At 38.1% G+C, this 22,746-nt stretch overlaps 3 protein-coding genes, 7 long non-coding RNA genes and 1 other non-coding gene across 15 annotated transcripts; 5 read left to right on the top strand and 6 right to left on the bottom strand.

The window, feature by feature from the left end:
• The first annotated feature begins 265 nt into the window (after positions 1-265).
• On the top strand, positions 266-3,691 carry LOC124199848. Of its 2 annotated transcripts, XM_046595807.1 has the most exons (15): positions 266-533; positions 602-738; positions 808-880; positions 953-1,104; positions 1,171-1,361; positions 1,444-1,549; positions 1,618-1,720; positions 1,791-1,833; positions 1,896-2,033; positions 2,100-2,255; positions 2,334-2,620; positions 2,689-2,796; positions 2,902-3,067; positions 3,125-3,218; positions 3,282-3,691. In XM_046595807.1, exons 1-15 carry the CDS (start codon positions 388-390, stop codon positions 3,362-3,364), a joined length of 1,983 nt encoding a protein of 660 aa, XP_046451763.1. In that variant the 5' UTR covers positions 266-387; the 3' UTR covers positions 3,365-3,691. The 2 variants fall into 2 exon arrangements, with proteins under 2 accessions (XP_046451763.1, XP_046451764.1); XM_046595808.1 differs by lacking the exons at positions 3,125-3,218; positions 3,282-3,691 and having other exon boundaries at positions 2,689-2,805; positions 2,902-3,041.
• On the bottom strand, positions 3,356-4,481 carry LOC124199850. The gene is made up of 2 exons (XR_006877034.1): positions 3,935-4,481; positions 3,356-3,875 (listed from the first exon to the last, which is right to left on the bottom strand). It is a non-coding gene; the product is annotated as an uncharacterized LOC124199850 (long non-coding RNA).
• Positions 4,482-5,005: 524 nt separating this feature from the next.
• LOC124199849 lies at positions 5,006-5,929 on the top strand. Its single transcript, XR_006877033.1, has 5 exons — positions 5,006-5,100; positions 5,194-5,287; positions 5,351-5,472; positions 5,650-5,804; positions 5,871-5,929. It is a non-coding gene; the product is annotated as an uncharacterized LOC124199849 (long non-coding RNA).
• A 580-nt stretch (positions 5,930-6,509) lies between these two features.
• On the bottom strand, positions 6,510-8,113 carry LOC124199847. Of its 2 annotated transcripts, none has more exons than XR_006877032.1 (5): positions 7,784-8,113; positions 7,585-7,723; positions 7,412-7,514; positions 7,073-7,161; positions 6,510-7,013 (listed from the first exon to the last, which is right to left on the bottom strand). It is a non-coding gene; the product is annotated as an uncharacterized LOC124199847 (long non-coding RNA). The 2 variants fall into 2 exon arrangements; XR_006877031.1 differs by having other exon boundaries at positions 6,510-7,010; positions 7,784-8,096.
• Positions 8,114-8,423: 310 nt separating this feature from the next.
• Positions 8,424-10,023, top strand: LOC124199846. 2 transcript variants are annotated; one of them, XR_006877029.1, is made up of 5 exons: positions 8,424-8,739; positions 8,800-8,938; positions 9,009-9,111; positions 9,362-9,450; positions 9,510-10,023. It is a non-coding gene; the product is annotated as an uncharacterized LOC124199846 (long non-coding RNA). The 2 variants fall into 2 exon arrangements; XR_006877030.1 differs by having other exon boundaries at positions 9,513-9,544.
• Positions 10,024-10,599: 576 nt separating this feature from the next.
• LOC124199844 lies at positions 10,600-11,523 on the bottom strand. The gene is made up of 5 exons (XR_006877027.1): positions 11,429-11,523; positions 11,242-11,335; positions 11,057-11,178; positions 10,725-10,879; positions 10,600-10,658 (listed from the first exon to the last, which is right to left on the bottom strand). It is a non-coding gene; the product is annotated as an uncharacterized LOC124199844 (long non-coding RNA).
• Positions 11,524-12,047: 524 nt separating this feature from the next.
• LOC124199845 lies at positions 12,048-13,173 on the top strand. Its single transcript, XR_006877028.1, has 2 exons — positions 12,048-12,594; positions 12,654-13,173. It is a non-coding gene; the product is annotated as an uncharacterized LOC124199845 (long non-coding RNA).
• Positions 12,838-16,314, bottom strand: LOC124199842. Of its 2 annotated transcripts, XM_046595804.1 has the most exons (15): positions 15,996-16,314; positions 15,791-15,927; positions 15,649-15,721; positions 15,425-15,576; positions 15,168-15,358; positions 14,980-15,085; positions 14,809-14,911; positions 14,696-14,738; positions 14,496-14,633; positions 14,274-14,429; positions 13,909-14,195; positions 13,733-13,840; positions 13,462-13,627; positions 13,311-13,404; positions 12,838-13,247 (listed from the first exon to the last, which is right to left on the bottom strand). In XM_046595804.1, exons 1-15 carry the CDS (start codon positions 16,139-16,141, stop codon positions 13,165-13,167), a joined length of 1,983 nt encoding a protein of 660 aa, XP_046451760.1. In that variant the 5' UTR covers positions 16,142-16,314; the 3' UTR covers positions 12,838-13,164. The 2 variants fall into 2 exon arrangements, with proteins under 2 accessions (XP_046451760.1, XP_046451761.1); XM_046595805.1 differs by lacking the exons at positions 12,838-13,247; positions 13,311-13,404 and having other exon boundaries at positions 13,488-13,627; positions 13,724-13,840; positions 15,996-16,265.
• Positions 16,315-16,555: 241 nt separating this feature from the next.
• On the top strand, positions 16,556-19,171 carry LOC124199843. The gene is made up of 9 exons (XR_006877026.1): positions 16,556-16,636; positions 16,692-16,880; positions 16,942-17,109; positions 17,179-17,296; positions 17,366-17,487; positions 17,554-17,714; positions 17,782-17,926; positions 17,985-18,165; positions 18,233-19,171. It is a non-coding gene; the product is annotated as an uncharacterized LOC124199843 (long non-coding RNA).
• Positions 19,172-19,590: 419 nt separating this feature from the next.
• On the bottom strand, positions 19,591-19,672 carry Trnas-aga. The gene has a single exon. It is a non-coding gene; the product is annotated as a tRNA-Ser (tRNA).
• Positions 19,673-20,172: 500 nt separating this feature from the next.
• On the bottom strand, positions 20,173-22,734 carry LOC124199835 (diacylglycerol kinase epsilon-like). The gene is made up of 7 exons (XM_046595797.1): positions 22,371-22,734; positions 22,068-22,296; positions 21,839-22,004; positions 21,485-21,769; positions 21,209-21,426; positions 20,641-21,133; positions 20,173-20,566 (listed from the first exon to the last, which is right to left on the bottom strand). The coding sequence occupies exons 2-7, from the start codon at positions 22,242-22,244 to the stop codon at positions 20,316-20,318; spliced, it is 1,590 nt and encodes a 529-aa protein (XP_046451753.1). The 5' UTR covers positions 22,245-22,296; positions 22,371-22,734; the 3' UTR covers positions 20,173-20,315.
• Positions 22,735-22,746: the final 12 nt, after the last annotated feature.

The following is a 22,746-nucleotide window of genomic DNA, read 5'->3' as shown; positions in this document are numbered from 1 at the left end:
ATAAGAACAAACACTTTATAAATGTTACCATACGTTGGCAACGTTGATAACGTCAGGAAAATTGAGACGTTTGTTTACTTTATTAGACATTAATACTGTTTTTTATATAATAATTTTTTAAGTTCAACAAGAGTAAAATAGAAAAATGTTGTAATTAATTCGTTTTCAAGTTCTTTTAGCAGAGCAGCTTTTAGCAATATCTTAGTTTTCGTAGGTATTGTTGGCAACCTCGGTTTCGAGCCCTTTAACTTGCTAGTTGCTTCTTGCTTGCATTCTGATCTGAAGACTCATTCGTCCACGTGTGTTCACTGTTGTTGATCCCCAGACTAACTATCCACCAGATTCAAATATTTTATCTAATTTATATACTATTTGGTGGATTTAGAAATGTTTTATGATACTGACATTCTCAATCGTCGTGGTGGAAAGTTTGGTATAATTTGGCTCGCTGCTAACAAAAAATTGCGGCTTAAAGGAAAGGGCTCAAAGAATGACTTGCGACTCTTGCTCCAAGTGCGAGTGGACCGGATTTGGTAGGAAGAAAGTTTCAGATTTAAAACTTTTTTTTCAGTCTTGACTTGAATTCATTCCCTGTTGGCAGTCAAGAAATTGTTCGATATGTAAGAACGATAAATCCAGGAACTGAAGGATCAAGCCCAAGGTTTTCCCTCTACCTCTCTGCTATGCTGACTCATGGTGCCATTATTGCTCATCACAAACAAGTGTCCCATACTCTTGGTAAGCTTATTAACTTAAAAACTTGCAGTAATGATAAACATGTTACATTCTCTTGATATTATTCCCCAGCTAATGTCAGGCTGACTTTTCAGCAAAGAGCGACAGAGAAGAAACTAAAAGAGTCCAATATCAGCTGTGATGTGTAAGTTGAACAGCATTTCAAGCAATTATTCATGTGTTTAATTCATTGTACGTAATTTTTCATCTAATCCAGACTAGACTTGTCTGACGCTGTGATTGGAGCTGGGAAATTCTTGTTGAGCGATGGTTGTAGTTTGGAGGATAGTGAGTTTGGGCGCTTGGTTGCTGTGGTTGATGCTCTCAAGATCCAGTCTATTTATCCTATTGCCAATGAAACTCGACAAGGTAGGCTGCTATATTGTTTTACAAATTCTTGATTTTATGTGTTGATTAATATATTTTATTATGAAGCCACACTTTGTGAAGTACAACTGAATTGCCCGGCATCTCCAGGTGAAATTGAAAGATTGTTTGCTGAAATGGAAGTACCCTCTGGGTTTCATGAATTTAATATGAACAGTTCTGGAATATATGTATCACCAAGTGAAATCACAATGAAAGAAACAGATGAACCCCTCTTGACTATTGCAGATTTGCCACCGGTATTTGATTTTTACCTCAAGCTGTCTATGTGCACTATGGTTTCTGATTCCATTTGTCTTTCTGTGTTCATGTCATGGTTAGATTGATGAAAGTTTTATTGGCGATGACAAGTTTGGGAGTGCATTTGGTACTTTAGAAGTGCTATCCTCATGGAACGAAAGTAATGTTGAGGAGATACCAGTTCAAGGTATGAGAACTTTCTCATTATTAAATATGTGTTTGCCTTTTTTTATGAAGATGTTACTTTTCAAACAGGTCCGTCTAATCTAAGACGTAGTAATTCAAAGCGAGTAATCCACGATGATAGTAATGCAGCTCAAGATGTTCCAATCAAGCAAAGCCGCACTGAGCCAGCCGGGTATTGTTAACAATTTTCTCGTTTCGTGTATTGCCGCATTTGAAATAACCATTTATTTTATGTTCCATAGAGAAGAGGCTCCTACCACAATCACGGCCATGCAATCTCCTGATGTATGTAACTGTTATTGTATTTATCTGTGAAGTATGAAATAATCATGAACCACACAATTTAGATGGTATTGGAATCGCTTGACGTATTACCTGTACAACCCCGTGGAGGAGGACGGCGTCGATTGATTATTGATAAGGAAATTATCATCCCTGCTGAATTGTTCAGAGCTCAACTGTACGATTGTAAAGATTTGTTGCGGGTTAGTACTTATTATGATGGACGTTTTCGTTTAAATGTTTAAAAATGTATATTTTTGTTTCTTTAGATGCCGAATGAAGATGTGGTAAGGACTGAATATGCAGAGTGTACCGTTCACCACATATTCCGCCGTCCGTCAGTCGAAACACATCAAAATCCTTTGATTAGAGAGCTGATAACTAGGAACTTGGTGACTGTTGAAGAAGTCCAAACTGAGAATAGCGTAAATATCGTCAATCTGCCTTTTTCGATTTAAGATTTTTCTAATTATTTTCATTGATTGATTGTATTTATCAATTAGGATATGTTTAATGTAAACAACTACCTGGAGTCTTCCCAAATGAAAGTCAATGAGCCCAACCACCAAGAGGATGGCCCAATGATAATCGCTGAGCCCAACCCCCCAGAGGATGCCCCAATGATAATCGCTGAGCCCAACCCCCCAGAGGATGACCCAATGATAGTCGTTGAGCCCAACCACGAGGCTGCTCTGGCAATTGTTTTCGATGAGCCCGAGAGAGCTCGTAACCTGCAACCCAATGAAATTTCTATTGCACGTTCTGCAAACTTAAGCAACTTGACAGTCAGGTAACTGTTTTAACAATTGATATTTTTTAGTTTGGTCTTTACTGAGCCGACAAAATAAATTTCTGTAGTAATGTTTCGGGATATGCATCACCACGTCAAGCAGAAAAACATCTTCCTAATATGCAGTCTATCAAGGAGGTGGCATCCGAATCGACTGCATCAACTCAAAATACTGGGTAAAAAACGTGAGATTACAGTTCATTAGATTTAGCGAAGCTCCAAACCAAATTCATTTTTACTCAAGGTTGTCGATCTGATTTTCAAATTGAAAATTTTTCTAGAAACGTCGGTGATTTACCACCAGTCGGAGTGTCTGCCCGTGCAAATTTTGGAGCTTGCTCCCCTGTCAACAATCAACCTTCTCTTTCGACATCTCAGCGAAATGACACATTCTCAGAAGTTAAAGTTCCTGAACCCCAGGCTTTATTGGACACGATTGATGAAATGGTATTTAATCCTGATTAACGCTATACCATAATAAATTTTGACGAAATTTTTTTGTAGAGCGATCAAGTATCACGCCTTACTTTTCGTCAACTTGTTCCTCCGACGAAGTACAGCAAACTGGAAGCGGCTAAGATTTTCCAAACTTTGCTTGGTAATTGGAAAAATTTGATGTTTTGTGGGCTTAATGAATTAAACTATGTTGGATGTATTTTAGGATTGGCAAAGGATCGCAGAATCTCCATGAGTCAGGACAAAAACAAGCCATTTTCTGACATTTTCATTACATTGGATCGCTAGGACCATAGCGATAACGGCTATCTTAATGTTTTTAACAAAAGTTTTCCCCTTATTTCTTGTTGACGACAAGTCATTAGTTTTAAAACCCCATTTTATTTTTATGAACAGTTTTATTTCAAAGAGACGTACAATCGTAAAAGAGGAAAAAGATTTTTTTATCACAAGTTCTTTTTTTTTTTATAGAAGGAACTAATTCTATGAAATAGCAGAACATTTCCAGATTCTTAAAAGATATTTTCTGATACCAATTACTTTTGAAGTGTTTTAAGATAATGTTTTATGAAAGTAATACAAATGTCTTCAGGCACGAAGTGTGTCAACATGGAATATTTTGAATTGTTGACATGCCTTTCTGTTACTTAAGTTCTCAGAAAAGGTTTCAAACTTCTCATTATTATTGTCTATCACCAAAGTTGGCAAACATGCAGCTGTTGTGAGACAGGATAGTGTGGAAAGGTCTTTTTCATCTTCACCTTTTGCGATTGACTTAACAGTTAACATTTGCAGTTACCTCGTAGAAAACCAAAATGAATAGAAAAATATTCTGAACAACAGGCAGGTTTATCTTACCAACACGTATTTTTTTATCAGCAATCCACTGTCCAAGTGCTGTTGCTCGGGTGCTAAAACGGGTGAATCACTTACAGATGCCATAAACGAATGTCAAAAAGAGCTCTTCCTTCTCCTCACTGTAGAAGTTGGACTGACGTCCATTATCACCTTGGGGATTTCGTCTCTTGTTTTGTGTGGTGCTGCGGTGGTGGCTTTTTTGGTGAAGACGAGATACAAATTTGGAGGGGAGAATATTACGTGAGTATCAAATATATTTGCCTTTGTTTGTTGGATCTTTCAATTAAGTGTTAACTGATAACGAGCTAGAGCGGATATTGCTTTTAAGTTTTATGTTTCTTTTAAACGTTTCTTCTTTCTGACGCTGCATAGCCTTTGATCATTTTCCACCATAATAAGAAGCATCAGTTTAGTTACGTTTATGCAGTCCACTGTAAGAAGCATCAGTTTAGTTACGTTTACTTTGCACATCTCTGAAGAAATTTCTCGCTTCCACTATAACGAAATTTTGGGTGATAACTGCCAGTTTCTGTTTCAGCAACAAAGCTCACTTGTTAGATTTTGAATAATGTGTTTTTTTTTCTACTTCCGGTTTTCTCATTTCTGTCAGTAGTTTAGTAAATATTCATCTGAGGCACAAAAGAACCACATATTCGTGATCCTCGTCAAATTTGTGGTAAAGTTCATGTTTTTTTTTGTACGTACGCGTACTTCCGGTTTCGAGAATTATCCTGAACTATATAGTTCAGGAAAAATCTCGATTTTGGCCAAATTCTGGATTTCCTTTAAACTACACCTAATCGACCCCAAATTTCACGTAGATCACGAATTTCTGGTTTATCTTGTCGACAGCTCAATGGTTAAGGAGCTATCGCTTACTTCCGGTATACTTCCGGAAAATTTGCATGAAACTAACAAGTGAGCTTTGTTCTCTGTAGAATTCTAAAGATTCCATGCTAAGCATTTCGCAAAGAGTAATGGTCTTTTTGATTACTTTTATGACTTGTGACTATTTAAGGCCAGTCCTTTAGATATTGAGTTTTGAACGTGACAAATAGATGGCGCGAAAAAATGTTGTTTGTTGTGTCACATATGGGCTAATGGCGGTTCGTTGTCAAAAGTTCAGCTACAGCTATCTTCTTCGAAAATTACCAATGAATTCGTTGGTAAATTGACTATATTTCCTGTGCAATTTGTTTGGCATGTGTTCTTTACCGAATATGTGTATAATAACATCATTATTTCTACTCCATTTCCAGGAAAAAATGTGAAAGGTGCATGAAGCCAGTACCGTCAACTATTGTGTTAAAAATCCTGGTATCCTACAGAATATGTCATCCAAATGACAGAGTGGTAACAACCAATGCTAGCTTTAGTAAAGTATTGCTGGAACATAGTCTTCTCATCTTTTATTAGGATTCATCACTATTATCGGCTGAATCATTCTATGGGACTTGCCAGATCGCCAACCCAAGCATGGACCAATTTCTCATTCCATCTTCTAGAGAACCTTACATAACCGATTGGTGGTTTAGCGTGTAAGTTTACTTGTCATGTCGCTGAACTTATTTTGTTGCAGTCTTATATGTATTTAAAGTATTGTTCTGCACTTAAGTCTATCTAATTTTTAAGTTTAATTATTCTTTTAGATCATAGACATCAAGCACATTGATGCCACAAATGATAGACAAGGTTACTTTATTTTTTATTTACAGGTTTTAGGTTTCTAATGTAGCATGGTAGACTTTATGAGAAGTCATGTTGTTTGAAGAAAAAGGACTATACAGTCGACAAGGTTCTTTGCTAACCTGTTGGCTGCTACCCTTGAATCTCCCTGTTTACTTCCTTACACTGGTCCTCTTGATTAAGGGTACTGCTTTCTGTTGCTACAACCTTGTTTGAATATTATCCAAATAAATGTTCATTTTGCTTACAGGGTAATCCTTCGCTACTGATCATACACCCACTTGTGAAAACCGACGAGAGAATGCTGTAATTCAAGACTGATACATTGTGTAGTTGTTAGATAAATGACAAGTGCATATCTGGGCTCCCTTCTTTTCTGTGGCCCCGTTTCCCTAACTAACCACTAACCAACGCCCGCCGGTGGTCACTCACCCGCTGTGAAACCAGGAGGAGGGGAGGGCTCTGGTCGAACGGGGACTTGGAAGGCGCATGATCCGATGAAAACTTTTGGAGGGTCATGAGTCTAACCCGGAAGCCTAGTATGACTACATCTCCCCGGAAAAACTTGCCTCGTACTTCTCTCTTCTTCTCGGTCCAGATACTTATCTCTGGGGGCCGTAGACATGTCCTATAACAGCATGTGCGATTTAAACAATGCAACCCACTACCCAATGAAACAAATAGCCATGGTTTATGTTTTGTGGAAATCTCCGTCAGTCAAGTTACAAAGACGATGCAGATTTCCGCAAAACTAAAACATCGCTTTTTGTCTCATTGCCGCAGCGGTGGTGGCGGGTTGCGTTTAAACTCGTGCAGAAGAAAATCGTGTTGAACCGGACGCTCTGTTTATTGAATTTTTTGAACATTTTAAAAAGAAAATAAAAATTACTTCATGTAGTGTATTTTTTTTATTTATTACAGATGTTTCATGGTTAAGGTTTAACATTGGTTTATAGGGTTGAGGGTATAGATTTAAGGGTTGGTATGGTAGGTGTATGTTTTCGGGGTTTGAAGGATTGGAAGGTATATGTTTGTGGGGTTTGGAGATTAATTGGTAGGGATACATTTGTAGGGTTATAGATTAACTGAATTTTTATCCAAACTTGAAATATCCTCCAACATCCACCACTTTCCCTTCCCAACCCCCAAAACATGTTTATTATTTGATTGACATAAACATCCCATATTTGTTTTTGTTGCTTCTGAACTTATAAACGGTAAACTGCAATAGTCACGATGACAATTTAACAAAATATGATGCAACTTCGGTAACACAACATCAGTACCAAGGAACGGTCAATTGAACTTGATGTAGAAAGATCTTTCACCAGCATAGGCTTCAACAACGTGCCACATCGGACAGCAACTACGCGAACATAAAACACTCAACCTGCTATAACCAAAATGAAGTGAATTAATCTAGATGAATAAATGTCACTTTACGTTATTTACAAGAGTTAAAGCCCTCAGCTGGCTGCATCAAATCCATATGTACGTTGGGCAGCAACAAAGAAGCTCATACTTTTACCAGACTGATAATCCTATTTATAAAAAAAAAAAACTCAATTACTATCAACTATCAAGGAAAAAATGTCTTAAATTACAAAAACAAAAATTACAGAAGTCAAAGTAAACTATGCAAACACAATCCTTCAGAATAAAAGTTGCAAAAGAACCTACAGCTAGCATACATTTACAAGGTAGGCAACTGAAAATTCTACAACAAATAAGTTAGGAGATAGTCACCGACTAACTAAGTCTGTAGTCTCACAGTTAGTTGAACATATTTACCTGAATAGTTCTGAAGTGTTTCTTAAAAAATGTACAGCCGGTACAGAAAAAAGAGGAATTTATCCTTGGCATGGTTGTCCAATTTCAAAGAGCTCAATTTCACCTACATGAGGGAAGAAAATAGTTACTTATAACAGGAAATCAAATGCGGTTTTTTTTTCTTCTTTTCAGACCTGGAGTGTTACAATTCTGGCTCGGGCATCACTCAATGAGGGGAAAGAATTGAGGTAATCACTAGTTGTGATTGTGATGGGTAAATGATTGTCAATCTTTTCGTTGTTATCCAACTCTTACGGCACTCTGTGCAGAACTCTACAAACAAATAATGGTTAAAGCTTTATTAAAATATCTATTATACTACAGGGTTCTCACTTTTCAATGCTTGGCAATGTCTCTCAATAGTAAGTGGTGTCAAGTGAAGAAAGTTGGGGATCTTCATCAACTCTGCATTGGCAAATTTACTGGGTGGTGTTGCCCCCGGAACAACCCAGCCCTGATGCAAGGGCAGCAGGACACTAGCTGGATGGAAAGACCTGGCAACTGGCCTGACTGAGGGCCAGTCATACACTTTTAGAATTTCTTCATTTTTGCGAAAGGATGTGGGATAATTAGAAATGGGACTCGTTGACACAAACTGCTGAGTGAGATTACGGAAAACACGAGGTTGACAATTGCAGACATTTTATTTGACTGTTTTTTAGCAGACTAAAATACAAGAATCGCGCCATCTATGATTCACATTTACAACTGCGGCGGATTAAAAGTACCCGACAATAGAACTCCAATGCCCGACAGTTGAACTCCACTACGCGACAATAGATAATTTTTAAAATCGGAGTTCTTTTTCCGACAGTAGAACTACGCGACAATAGAACTCCAACAATTTTTTAAATTGGAGTTCTACTGTCGGGCATTATGGAGTTCTACTGTCGGGTACTTTTAATCCGCCGCAGTTGTAAATGTGAATCATAGATGGCGCGATTCTTGTATTTTAGTCTGCTAAAAAACAGTCAAATAAAATGTCTGCAATTGTCAACCTCGTGTTTTCCGTAATCTCACTCAGCAGTTTGTGTCAACGAGTCCCATTTCTAATTATCCCACATCCTTTCGCAAAAATGAAGAAATTCTAAAAGTGTATGACTGGCCCTCAGTCAGGCCAGTTGCCAGGTCTTTCCATCCAGCTAGTGTCCTGCTGCCCTTGCATCAGGGCTGGGTTGTTCCGGGGGCAACACCACCCAGTAAATTTGCCAATGCAGAGTTGATGAAGATCCCCAACTTTCTTCACTTGACACCACTTACTATTGAGAGACATTGCCAAGCATTGAAAAGTGAGAACCCTGTAGTATAATAGATATTTTAATAAAGCTTTAACCATTATTTGTTTGTAGAGTTCTGCACAGAGTGCCGTAAGAGTTGGATAACAACGAAAAGATTGACAATCATTTACCCATCACAATCACAACTAGTGATTACCTCAATTCTTTCCCCTCATTGAGTGATGCCCGAGCCAGAATTGTAACACTCCAGGTCTGAAAAGAAGAAAAAAAAACCGCATTTGATTTCCTGTTATAAGTAACTATTTTCTTCCCTCATGTAGGTGAAATTGAGCTCTTTGAAATTGGACAACCATGCCAAGGATAAATTCCTCTTTTTTCTGTACCGGCTGTACATTTTTTAAGAAACACTTCAGAACTATTCAGGTAAATATGTTCAACTAACTGTGAGACTACAGACTTAGTTAGTCGGTGACTATCTCCTAACTTATTTGTTGTAGAATTTTCAGTTGCCTACCTTGTAAATGTATGCTAGCTGTAGGTTCTTTTGCAACTTTTATTCTGAAGGATTGTGTTTGCATAGTTTACTTTGACTTCTGTAATTTTTGTTTTTGTAATTTAAGACATTTTTTCCTTGATAGTTGATAGTAATTGAGTTTTTTTTTTTTATAAATAGGATTATCAGTCTGGTAAAAGTATGAGCTTCTTTGTTGCTGCCCAACGTACATATGGATTTGATGCAGCCAGCTGAGGGCTTTAACTCTTGTAAATAACGTAAAGTGACATTTATTCATCTAGATTAATTCACTTCATTTTGGTTATAGCAGGTTGAGTGTTTTATGTTCGCGTAGTTGCTGTCCGATGTGGCACGTTGTTGAAGCCTATGCTGGTGAAAGATCTTTCTACATCAAGTTCAATTGACCGTTCCTTGGTGCTGATGTTGTGTTACCGAAGTTGCATCATATTTTGTTAAATTGTCATCGTGACTATTGCAGTTTACCGTTTATAAGTTCAGAAGCAACAAAAACAAATATGGGATGTTTATGTCAATCAAATAATAAACATGTTTTGGGGGTTGGGAAGGGAAAGTGGTGGATGTTGGAGGATATTTCAAGTTTGGATAAAAATTCAGTTAATCTATAACCCTACAAATGTATCCCTACCAATTAATCTCCAAACCCCACAAACATATACCTTCCAATCCTTCAAACCCCGAAAACCTACCATACCAACCTACCATACCAACCCTTAAATCTATACCCTCAACCCTATAAACCAATGTTAAACCTTAACCATGAAACATCTGTAATAAATAAAAAAATACACTACATGAAGTAATTTTTATTTTCTTTTTAAAATGTTCAAAAAATTCAATAAACAGAGCGTCCGGTTCAACACGATTTTCTTCTGCACGAGTTTAAACGCAACCCGCCACCACCGCTGCGGCAATGAGACAAAAAGCGATGTTTTAGTTTTGCGGAAATCTGCATCGTCTTTGTAACTTGACTGACGGAGATTTCCACAAAACATAAACCATGGCTATTTGTTTCATTGGGTAGTGGGTTGCATTGTTTAAATCGCACATGCTGTTATAGGACATGTCTACGGCCCCCAGAGATAAGTATCTGGACCGAGAAGAAGAGAGAAGTACGAGGCAAGTTTTTCCGGGGAGATGTAGTCATACTAGGCTTCCGGGTTAGACTCATGACCCTCCAAAAGTTTTCATCGGATCATGCGCCTTCCAAGTCCCCGTTCGACCAGAGCCCTCCCCTCCTCCTGGTTTCACAGCGGGTGAGTGACCACCGGCGGGCGTTGGTTAGTGGTTAGTTAGGGAAACGGGGCCACAGAAAAGAAGGGAGCCCAGATATGCACTTGTCATTTATCTAACAACTACACAATGTATCAGTCTTGAATTACAGCATTCTCTCGTCGGTTTTCACAAGTGGGTGTATGATCAGTAGCGAAGGATTACCCTGTAAGCAAAATGAACATTTATTTGGATAATATTCAAACAAGGTTGTAGCAACAGAAAGCAGTACCCTTAATCAAGAGGACCAGTGTAAGGAAGTAAACAGGGAGATTCAAGGGTAGCAGCCAACAGGTTAGCAAAGAACCTTGTCGACTGTATAGTCCTTTTTCTTCAAACAACATGACTTCTCATAAAGTCTACCATGCTACATTAGAAACCTAAAACCTGTAAATAAAAAATAAAGTAACCTTGTCTATCATTTGTGGCATCAATGTGCTTGATGTCTATGATCTAAAAGAATAATTAAACTTAAAAATTAGATAGACTTAAGTGCAGAACAATACTTTAAATACATATAAGACTGCAACAAAATAAGTTCAGCGACATGACAAGTAAACTTACACGCTAAACCACCAATCGGTTATGTAAGGTTCTCTAGAAGATGGAATGAGAAATTGGTCCATGCTTGGGTTGGCGATCTGGCAAGTCCCATAGAATGATTCAGCCGATAATAGTGATGAATCCTAATAAAAGATGAGAAGACTATGTTCCAGCAATACTTTACTAAAGCTAGCATTGGTTGTTACCACTCTGTCATTTGGATGACATATTCTGTAGGATACCAGGATTTTTAACACAATAGTTGACGGTACTGGCTTCATGCACCTTTCACATTTTTTCCTGGAAATGGAGTAGAAATAATGATGTTATTATACACATATTCGGTAAAGAACACATGCCAAACAAATTGCACAGGAAATATAGTCAATTTACCAACGAATTCATTGGTAATTTTCGAAGAAGATAGCTGTAGCTGAACTTTTGACAACGAACCGCCATTAGCCCATATGTGACACAACAAACAACATTTTTTCGCGCCATCTATTTGTCACGTTCAAAACTCAATATCTAAAGGACTGGCCTTAAATAGTCACAAGTCATAAAAGTAATCAAAAAGACCATTACTCTTTGCGAAATGCTTAGCATGGAATCTTTAGAATTCTACAGAGAACAAAGCTCACTTGTTAGTTTCATGCAAATTTTCCGGAAGTATACCGGAAGTAAGCGATAGCTCCTTAACCATTGAGCTGTCGACAAGATAAACCAGAAATTCGTGATCTACGTGAAATTTGGGGTCGATTAGGTGTAGTTTAAAGGAAATCCAGAATTTGGCCAAAATCGAGATTTTTCCTGAACTATATAGTTCAGGATAATTCTCGAAACCGGAAGTACGCGTACGTACAAAAAAAAACATGAACTTTACCACAAATTTGACGAGGATCACGAATATGTGGTTCTTTTGTGCCTCAGATGAATATTTACTAAACTACTGACAGAAATGAGAAAACCGGAAGTAGAAAAAAAAACACATTATTCAAAATCTAACAAGTGAGCTTTGTTGCTGAAACAGAAACTGGCAGTTATCACCCAAAATTTCGTTATAGTGGAAGCGAGAAATTTCTTCAGAGATGTGCAAAGTAAACGTAACTAAACTGATGCTTCTTACAGTGGACTGCATAAACGTAACTAAACTGATGCTTCTTATTATGGTGGAAAATGATCAAAGGCTATGCAGCGTCAGAAAGAAGAAACGTTTAAAAGAAACATAAAACTTAAAAGCAATATCCGCTCTAGCTCGTTATCAGTTAACACTTAATTGAAAGATCCAACAAACAAAGGCAAATATATTTGATACTCACGTAATATTCTCCCCTCCAAATTTGTATCTCGTCTTCACCAAAAAAGCCACCACCGCAGCACCACACAAAACAAGAGACGAAATCCCCAAGGTGATAATGGACGTCAGTCCAACTTCTACAGTGAGGAGAAGGAAGAGCTCTTTTTGACATTCGTTTATGGCATCTGTAAGTGATTCACCCGTTTTAGCACCCGAGCAACAGCACTTGGACAGTGGATTGCTGATAAAAAAATACGTGTTGGTAAGATAAACCTGCCTGTTGTTCAGAATATTTTTCTATTCATTTTGGTTTTCTACGAGGTAACTGCAAATGTTAACTGTTAAGTCAATCGCAAAAGGTGAAGATGAAAAAGACCTTTCCACACTATCCTGTCTCACAACAGCTGCATGTTTGCCAACTTTGGTGATAGACAATAATAATGAGAAGTTTGAAACCTTTTCTGAGAACTTAAGTAACAGAAAGGCATGTCAACAATTCAAAATATTCCATGTTGACACACTTCGTGCCTGAAGACATTTGTATTACTTTCATAAAACATTATCTTAAAACACTTCAAAAGTAATTGGTATCAGAAAATATCTTTTAAGAATCTGGAAATGTTCTGCTATTTCATAGAATTAGTTCCTTCTATAAAAAAAAAAAGAACTTGTGATAAAAAAATCTTTTTCCTCTTTTACGATTGTACGTCTCTTTGAAATAAAACTGTTCATAAAAATAAAATGGGGTTTTAAAACTAATGACTTGTCGTCAACAAGAAATAAGGGGAAAACTTTTGTTAAAAACATTAAGATAGCCGTTATCGCTATGGTCCTAGCGATCCAATGTAATGAAAATGTCAGAAAATGGCTTGTTTTTGTCCTGACTCATGGAGATTCTGCGATCCTTTGCCAATCCTAAAATACATCCAACATAGTTTAATTCATTAAGCCCACAAAACATCAAATTTTTCCAATTACCAAGCAAAGTTTGGAAAATCTTAGCCGCTTCCAGTTTGCTGTACTTCGTCGGAGGAACAAGTTGACGAAAAGTAAGGCGTGATACTTGATCGCTCTACAAAAAAATTTCGTCAAAATTTATTATGGTATAGCGTTAATCAGGATTAAATACCATTTCATCAATCGTGTCCAATAAAGCCTGGGGTTCAGGAACTTTAACTTCTGAGAATGTGTCATTTCGCTGAGATGTCGAAAGAGAAGGTTGATTGTTGACAGGGGAGCAAGCTCCAAAATTTGCACGGGCAGACACTCCGACTGGTGGTAAATCACCGACGTTTCTAGAAAAATTTTCAATTTGAAAATCAGATCGACAACCTTGAGTAAAAATGAATTTGGTTTGGAGCTTCGCTAAATCTAATGAACTGTAATCTCACGTTTTTTACCCAGTATTTTGAGTTGATGCAGTCGATTCGGATGCCACCTCCTTGATAGACTGCATATTAGGAAGATGTTTTTCTGCTTGACGTGGTGATGCATATCCCGAAACATTACTACAGAAATTTATTTTGTCGGCTCAGTAAAGACCAAACTAAAAAATATCAATTGTTAAAACAGTTACCTGACTGTCAAGTTGCTTAAGTTTGCAGAACGTGCAATAGAAATTTCATTGGGTTGCAGGTTACGAGCTCTCTCGGGCTCATCGAAAACAATTGCCAGAGCAGCCTCGTGGTTGGGCTCAACGACTATCATTGGGTCATCCTCTGGGGGGTTGGGCTCAGCGATTATCATTGGGGCATCCTCTGGGGGGTTGGGCTCAGCGATTATCATTGGGCCATCCTCTTGGTGGTTGGGCTCATTGACTTTCATTTGGGAAGACTCCAGGTAGTTGTTTACATTAAACATATCCTAATTGATAAATACAATCAATCAATGAAAATAATTAGAAAAATCTTAAATCGAAAAAGGCAGATTGACGATATTTACGCTATTCTCAGTTTGGACTTCTTCAACAGTCACCAAGTTCCTAGTTATCAGCTCTCTAATCAAAGGATTTTGATGTGTTTCGACTGACGGACGGCGGAATATGTGGTGAACGGTACACTCTGCATATTCAGTCCTTACCACATCTTCATTCGGCATCTAAAGAAACAAAAATATACATTTTTAAACATTTAAACGAAAACGTCCATCATAATAAGTACTAACCCGCAACAAATCTTTACAATCGTACAGTTGAGCTCTGAACAATTCAGCAGGGATGATAATTTCCTTATCAATAATCAATCGACGCCGTCCTCCTCCACGGGGTTGTACAGGTAATACGTCAAGCGATTCCAATACCATCTAAATTGTGTGGTTCATGATTATTTCATACTTCACAGATAAATACAATAACAGTTACATACATCAGGAGATTGCATGGCCGTGATTGTGGTAGGAGCCTCTTCTCTATGGAACATAAAATAAATGGTTATTTCAAATGCGGCAATACACGAAACGAGAAAATTGTTAACAATACCCGGCTGGCTCAGTGCGGCTTTGCTTGATTGGAACATCTTGAGCTGCATTACTATCATCGTGGATTACTCGCTTTGAATTACTACGTCTTAGATTAGACGGACCTGTTTGAAAAGTAACATCTTCATAAAAAAAGGCAAACACATATTTAATAATGAGAAAGTTCTCATACCTTGAACTGGTATCTCCTCAACATTACTTTCGTTCCATGAGGATAGCACTTCTAAAGTACCAAATGCACTCCCAAACTTGTCATCGCCAATAAAACTTTCATCAATCTAACCATGACATGAACACAGAAAGACAAATGGAATCAGAAACCATAGTGCACATAGACAGCTTGAGGTAAAAATCAAATACCGGTGGCAAATCTGCAATAGTCAAGAGGGGTTCATCTGTTTCTTTCATTGTGATTTCACTTGGTGATACATATATTCCAGAACTGTTCATATTAAATTCATGAAACCCAGAGGGTACTTCCATTTCAGCAAACAATCTTTCAATTTCACCTGGAGATGCCGGGCAATTCAGTTGTACTTCACAAAGTGTGGCTTCATAATAAAATATATTAATCAACACATAAAATCAAGAATTTGTAAAACAATATAGCAGCCTACCTTGTCGAGTTTCATTGGCAATAGGATAAATAGACTGGATCTTGAGAGCATCAACCACAGCAACCAAGCGCCCAAACTCACTATCCTCCAAACTACAACCATCGCTCAACAAGAATTTCCCAGCTCCAATCACAGCGTCAGACAAGTCTAGTCTGGATTAGATGAAAAATTACGTACAATGAATTAAACACATGAATAATTGCTTGAAATGCTGTTCAACTTACACATCACAGCTGATATTGGACTCTTTTAGTTTCTTCTCTGTCGCTCTTTGCTGAAAAGTCAGCCTGACATTAGCTGGGGAATAATATCAAGAGAATGTAACATGTTTATCATTACTGCAAGTTTTTAAGTTAATAAGCTTACCAAGAGTATGGGACACTTGTTTGTGATGAGCAATAATGGCACCATGAGTCAGCATAGCAGAGAGGTAGAGGGAAAACCTTGGGCTTGATCCTTCAGTTCCTGGATTTATCGTTCTTACATATCGAACAATTTCTTGACTGCCAACAGGGAATGAATTCAAGTCAAGACTGAAAAAAAAGTTTTAAATCTGAAACTTTCTTCCTACCAAATCCGGTCCACTCGCACTTGGAGCAAGAGTCGCAAGTCATTCTTTGAGCCCTTTCCTTTAAGCCGCAATTTTTTGTTAGCAGCGAGCCAAATTATACCAAACTTTCCACCACGACGATTGAGAATGTCAATATCATAAAACATTTCTAAATCCACCAAATAGTATATAAATTAGATAAAATATTTGAATCTGGTGGATAGTTAGTCTGGGGATCAACAACAGTGAACACACGTGGACGAATGAGTCTTCAGATCAGAATGCAAGCAAGAAGCAACTAGCAAGTCCCTGAGGCTAAGGCTTTAGCCTGCCGAGGGCCTTAACAGGGTTCCCGTAGAGCTCAAAAGTCTCCCTGGAAGGAAATGGGAAAAGGCGGAGCTTAGAGAGAAAAACTACCCCCACGTGACCGAAATCTGGCCTTGCTATTGGCTCCCGTCTCGATTTACCGATCGATATAAAATCGGAAATTCAGTGAAGCCTATACTCCCTGCAACGCGATTTTCAACCCACGGTCCCAGACTTCTCAGTCTTCGCCGAAACCTGAAAATGGAATTACGTGGTATACCACTACACTGCGACTGTGACTTCGGGGTGTTACTGTTATGTTATTATTGTAACTGTCTCTGCGTTGTGTTCATGTTGTAAGTTGGTAATAATAAAGCAGTTTTCATTCTAATTTTACGAAATTTGCTCTAGAGACCATGAATCGAAAGGATTCTCGAATTGTGAACTTCCTCGAAAGCCCTATTGTTTACACCATTGTTATTGTGACTAGTTTTCAACCTCCTTTGCATGGCTGAAACCCCATTGAGGAGGAAGGAGTTCAATGGTATGCTAGTAGCAGGAAAGACCTGGACAGTTTACTGGAAAACAACAACACACAAGGTATTGATTTAATAATAATTTTTAGTGGCTTAAAATTCTATTTCGACTGTATTTTCTGCAGCCATTGTGGAACGGTGGGAAAGGTCTGTGAGAATTAAAAAGAGCCAAACAGGCAGAAGAAAAACGATTGAGTGAAATTGGTAAAGAAATTAAGAAGGTGGAAGAAATGAAATCGATGTGAATGTGTCAAAAGAACGACCTAGACAATATGGATGAAGGCATGGCCTTGGTATAATCCGTTCTGTCTGTTAATTTAAAAATGTTATGTCACAACATTATTTGTATTCTTAATATCAAGGCTTGACGAGATATGGGAGCAGTAACAAAAGACCTGCTGAACATTCAGAAGTCTATAACTAGTTTAGAAGCAAATATTGGAAAAGTAAGAAGACAATATGAATGAAGGCATGGCCTTGGTATAATCCGTTCTGTCTGTTAATTAAAAAATGTTATGTCACAACATTATTTGTATTTTTAATATCAAGGCTCGACAAGATATGGGAGCAGTAACAAAAGACCTGCTGAACATTCAGAAGTCTATAACTAGTTTAGAAGCGAATATTGAAAAAAAAGAAGTGAAAGGCACAGCATTTTAAATAAATCAAAGGTAACCATTTAATTTCTTTTAATTGATCTTATTCAGTTTCTTTAATTATTTTTGTTGCCCAAATAGAAGGAAGATATCGTTATTCCGATGTCGCTTGGTAACATGGAAGACATTGGGCAAGATAGTAATATGCTACCGGAAGTATGAATAGCGAGTCTGTCACAACCAGTGGTAGCGATTCAGTTAGCATTCCTCAAAACTCTCAAGAGATATATGAGAGAAGAAAGGTAAGTTGCCTGCACAACATTCGGGTGTAATTTCCGCTTTATTCTCTTTGTTTTTTATCTTATTTAGAATTGTTGTCGACTATTCTAATCTACCTGACAAGTATAAAAATCTTCTTGTATCGGATGAAATACGCCGTGAAGGTGATCTCCTAGAACGTCGCGTGAACGAGTTGAGCCATACAGTTCAGCATAATAAAGCCCCTAATATGCGGGTACGTTGTTTTTTCTTACATTTTTCCGTGATCAACTTCTTGTTATGTTCATCTTTAGGCTGTGGAAAAAATTTGACTTGGCAGGAGAAAAGCTACAATGGACCAACACAGAGTTTGAAAAGGTTCGCGCCAAAACCAAGAAAGCTCAACAGGCATTTGAAAGAGTAAAACAAGAGCGTTTTGATCTCTTTATGTCTTGTTTTGAACACGTTTTGAATAAAATCGATGGCATTTATGATGTAAGGTTAAACCATTAATTTTTACAAAGTCACCATATTTACCATTTTTAAAATTTTTGCCCGTCAGTCGTTGGCGAGGAACAATTCTGCTCAAGCCGTTTACCCCAGCCGTCAGAGCGCCCCTATCAGCCTGACGGTGCAATAGAATTTTCGCCTACTAATAGAATTTTCGCCGGATCTATGCAGACGCACCTACCCCCTATCACATCACATCACATCACTGCCTAATTCCAGAATTCTTCCAAGATAGCTCTGTGACTTAGCCGAAGGCCAACGCTTGCAACGCGAGCCCTAGTTAAAGGGCTCGAAACCGAGGTTGCCAACAATACCTACGAAAACTAAGATATTGCTAAAAGCTGCTCTGCTAAAAGAACTTGAAAACGAATTAATTACAACATTTTTCTATTTTACTCTTGTTGAACTTAAAAAATTATTATATAAAAAACAGTATTAATGTCTAATAAAGTAAACAAACGTCTCAATTTTCCTGACGTTATCAACGTTGCCAACGTATGGTAACATTTATAAAGTGTTTGTTCTTATCCAAATTCTATGGCTTGTTGGTATGGAATGGAATGTTGGCTGTTCAGAGCTGTTAAAGAAAATTTATTGAAATAAGCAAAAGGGAAGATTGGGATGGGGACTGACGTAGTGACATACATGAGTAGTGACCTGAGTACACGCTCTTACTTCATTGACTGCGAAGTAGGCCACAAGCGGCTCGCATTAAGTTGACCCGAGTGAACGGTATGTCAAAGCAAAAACAAAACAATCTTGAGATACGAAGAACACTTGAGATAGAAAATCCTACATTTCACTTCAATTCGTTATGAAGTAAGAACTCTTGTTACACGGTTGTTCAGTGAATACAGTGATTTGGTCATGCCCGTACTGCGCCTCCCTGGTAGCTGATTTCCATCTGGATCATCATCAGATTGGGATTAACATCGCTAACAAATCAATTTATAGAAAAACACTCGAAGTTAGAAGGATTCGAACCTACCAAGAGAAATCAACCCGGCTGCACATTCTTGGCAGAGCCTGTTCTTGGTCATGATCTAAATTAGAAGTTATGACTCAATACGCTAGTTTTTAAAATAGTAATTTGACAACGGAGCTAACATGTTCAGCATCAAAAACAAGAGTTTGAATAATTTATAGAACTTGACCCAACTTACTGATGATGGTCTATCAAACAATAGAATAATTCGGTGACGGCGATTAACTAATAATTAAATACTAAAAATATTAACAACACTCGTGTTGACTGGTTACGTATATAATGGCTTATTGGCTAATGGTGCTCAGTTACGAGTTACGACATTCTTCTAGTACCAACTAAAATGCGAATAAGGAAGTAGAATTTGAATCTTTCGATGTAGCAAAATAAAAAATAAATTAAAGCGAATCTTAGGCAAAAACAAACGCAGTTGGTAGGATTCGAACCTACGCCCTCAGAGAGGAATTGATTTCTAGTCAATCGCCTTAACCACTCGGCCACAACTGCCCTGTAATCAAATTAATTTTGACTGATAAAATTATTTTAGAAGATAAATCAATCCGGCAGAAACTTTTAGCGATTTAAAAAAAATAAATAAGAGTCAAAGAGGAATTTGTCAAAAGAGCTTACACGGCCAGCATCAACATCAACTAGAGTTTGAATAATTTATAGAAGTTGGCCCGAATGCTGAGGATGGTCTACTATAATTATAATAATTCGATGGCGGCAATTAACTGATTAAATACTAAAAATAATTAACACCGTATTTAATGCGGATTTAATGGCTATTGATGCTCAGTTACGCCATCCTTTCCGTTTCCTTCTTCTAGTAGCCAAAATCTAAACTGCGAATAGAATAGAGGGAATCGACTTTTTTTTTAGGGGAGGGGGGCGAGTGGAGGGGCAAGCGGCAAATCACCAACGGTAACAGAAGAAAGAAATCGTTTTAACGCATAGAATTTCAGTTTGTTCTAGCACTTCACAGTATAATGAAGGTAGGCTGCGCCTGAACGGAGAAGACACCGGTATATTAATAACGACTCGTAGCACAAGAAGTTGAATGGCAAATAATACATAATAGATAAAACAGTGTAAACGTGATGAATTGACAAAAATATAAACAAAAATGTGATATTTGCGAATAGAGTGACTAAGAGACGGTGAGAACAGGAACTTGGCCACAGTTTTCAATTACGATTTCGCTGTCTCCTTGTTCCCAGGGCTCCCCATCAGCTTGAACGGGTTGCTTGCCAAATAGGCGAAGCCGGAAATGTTTGCCTCTCCCTATACGCAAAGGCTCCGACATGCCAACTTGCATCTGTGCGATGTGAAACGAAGAGGATATTCCAATCACCTCCATTATACCATCACCAAACAAACACTTGGGCATAAATACACCTTCTATGAACACAAATTTTGATTAGCACATTTTTCTTGTAATTGATGTCGGTAGTACTGTTATTTGGTTTCCTCACCTTGACCCATATTCCATGGTTTTATTCCTGCACCCCAAGAATCAACATTAAGGAAGACGAGAGCTTGAACGGAAGGCAATTCAATTTGTTTGTCGTCAATAAATAGCTGAATCTGATGTTCTAACCCTTCGCAACTCTGCTCTACCACGTCTTTCGTGCCGTAAGTAAAATAAATAAGTTTGTTGATAAGTCTATGGCTGAACAGATACATAGGAGACTGCCTCGTTAAATGAAAGTTAAGGGCAACACGGGCGTCGACGCCGATGCTGAAATAGTTGTTGAAGCGAACTGAACGCGACGGAAAACGAATACCCAAATGTCGGCTGGGCCGCAGTTCAACAAGCCAACGATCAAGCAAAGCACTTGAACTGTTTTCTATTTTCTTCAAAATACTGTGAAAATCAACAGCGCCATCGATGTGCGGACCCCAACCCAAAGCACGAGACAAGTCATTCCCTGTGCCCAACGGCAGAACGGCTGTTTCTGGTAAATGCTATAATACAGATAAAATCAGTCAGTGTAACAGAAATTATTACCGATATTTTTGAATTTCGTAAAACAAATATACCTTGACATCAAGGTTCTGTACAGCATTAAGGACCCAGGCGATGGTTCCATCACCCCCAGCAATCAGAAGCCTACATTGGGTCTCTTTTAACAATGCACATAGTTGAAGTGCTATTTTAGGCTCTTGATCTGACAAATCGATCGCCTGCACTGCATTTAAAACTTTGCGAGCTGATGAAAGGATGTGACAGGCTTCATTACTGCCAGATTTGCCATTTCCTAGATAAAAATCTTGAGGTGGGATATGATAACTCAAATAACTACAATCAGGACATACCAATAACTATCAGGGGTTTCCATTGAGGTCCCCACTGAGGCTCTTTAATACTGGCAACAAGACATTGTGAACGCAAGCGACCTCTGGGACTGCGTCGAAGGGTTATGCAGTTGGGCGGTATGATGAAATTTCGATACATTCCAAGATTACACAGGTCAGCAAGATTGGCAAGACATTTCTCATGTACTGTCCATTGACACCAACAGCAACGAAAGTCTGAAAAATGTCTCTCTGTGTCACAGTCCTCTTCACAAACATGACAAATGGATTCAGGGGGTAGATTGCCTGTAAACCCAATTCAAACACTTTGTATTATTAAGGGATGAATTATATTTAAAGTAATAGTTTCTTTACCTTTTACCCATTGATGCTTCATGGATATTGTATCAATGGAAACTTGCTTGCATTTCAACCTTTTATCTGCTTTGCGCATGCAGCCCTCATCAGCACACACACCACATGAATCACATCGCATACCACCACCAAGCAGGACATGTTCACACACACTGCAATGAACAGCCTAGAAAACCATCATACACTTATATTAATTATCTCAAATGGTGAAATACTGCATTATTGTTACCAGTTCTACATCACTAACACTGCACCAGGAGTGTCCTTTACTGAAATCATGGACTTTGACATAGTAAACTTTTCTTCTCCATACTCTAAAGAGCAAATCAAAACCGATGAGACCGAGGATCACCTCTATGATAATACCAGAAAGCCCCATGTCCCATAGTAGCAGGAGAGGCCACATTTGCTGGCCACAGTTGACGGATTAGATGAACAATCCAGCAGATGTCGATTTCCTACACCAAAGATTATAAAGTAAACGAAAATGAAACCGTGTTTGCTAACACTCAGTGCTCGGATATTTTTAGACCTTTCAAGATTGAGGATGTAAGATGAAGCATGCCCGTGAATGGCTTCGCCCACAAAATGAAGTACACAAATTTTATATCGGCCGGCTAACGTCAAGACTTCAACGGACAAGTCTGAAAGAAACGAAGCCATAGATAAACTAGATTGACGTCTGCTAGCAGACGTCAATAATACAAACAAAAACATTGCCGGCGGGAATTGAGTCGATACAAAAATTATTGCGTCAGCTTCCGAATAGGCGAATATTCTTATTTATAAAGTTTTACTCGGCAGTCGGCAGCATTAAATATTAAGGGCTCTAATTCTCTAATATACCCAATTACTGTTTGAGTGATACATGAACAATTGAAAATGTATAATTTTGAAATCCTTCGAAG

The sequence above is a fragment of the Daphnia pulex genome, chromosome 8 (assembly GCF_021134715.1).
Source record: "Daphnia pulex isolate KAP4 chromosome 8, ASM2113471v1".
Taxonomy (NCBI): Eukaryota; Metazoa; Arthropoda; class Branchiopoda; order Diplostraca; family Daphniidae; genus Daphnia; species Daphnia pulex.
This window is presented reverse-complemented; position numbering and strand designations above follow the sequence as displayed.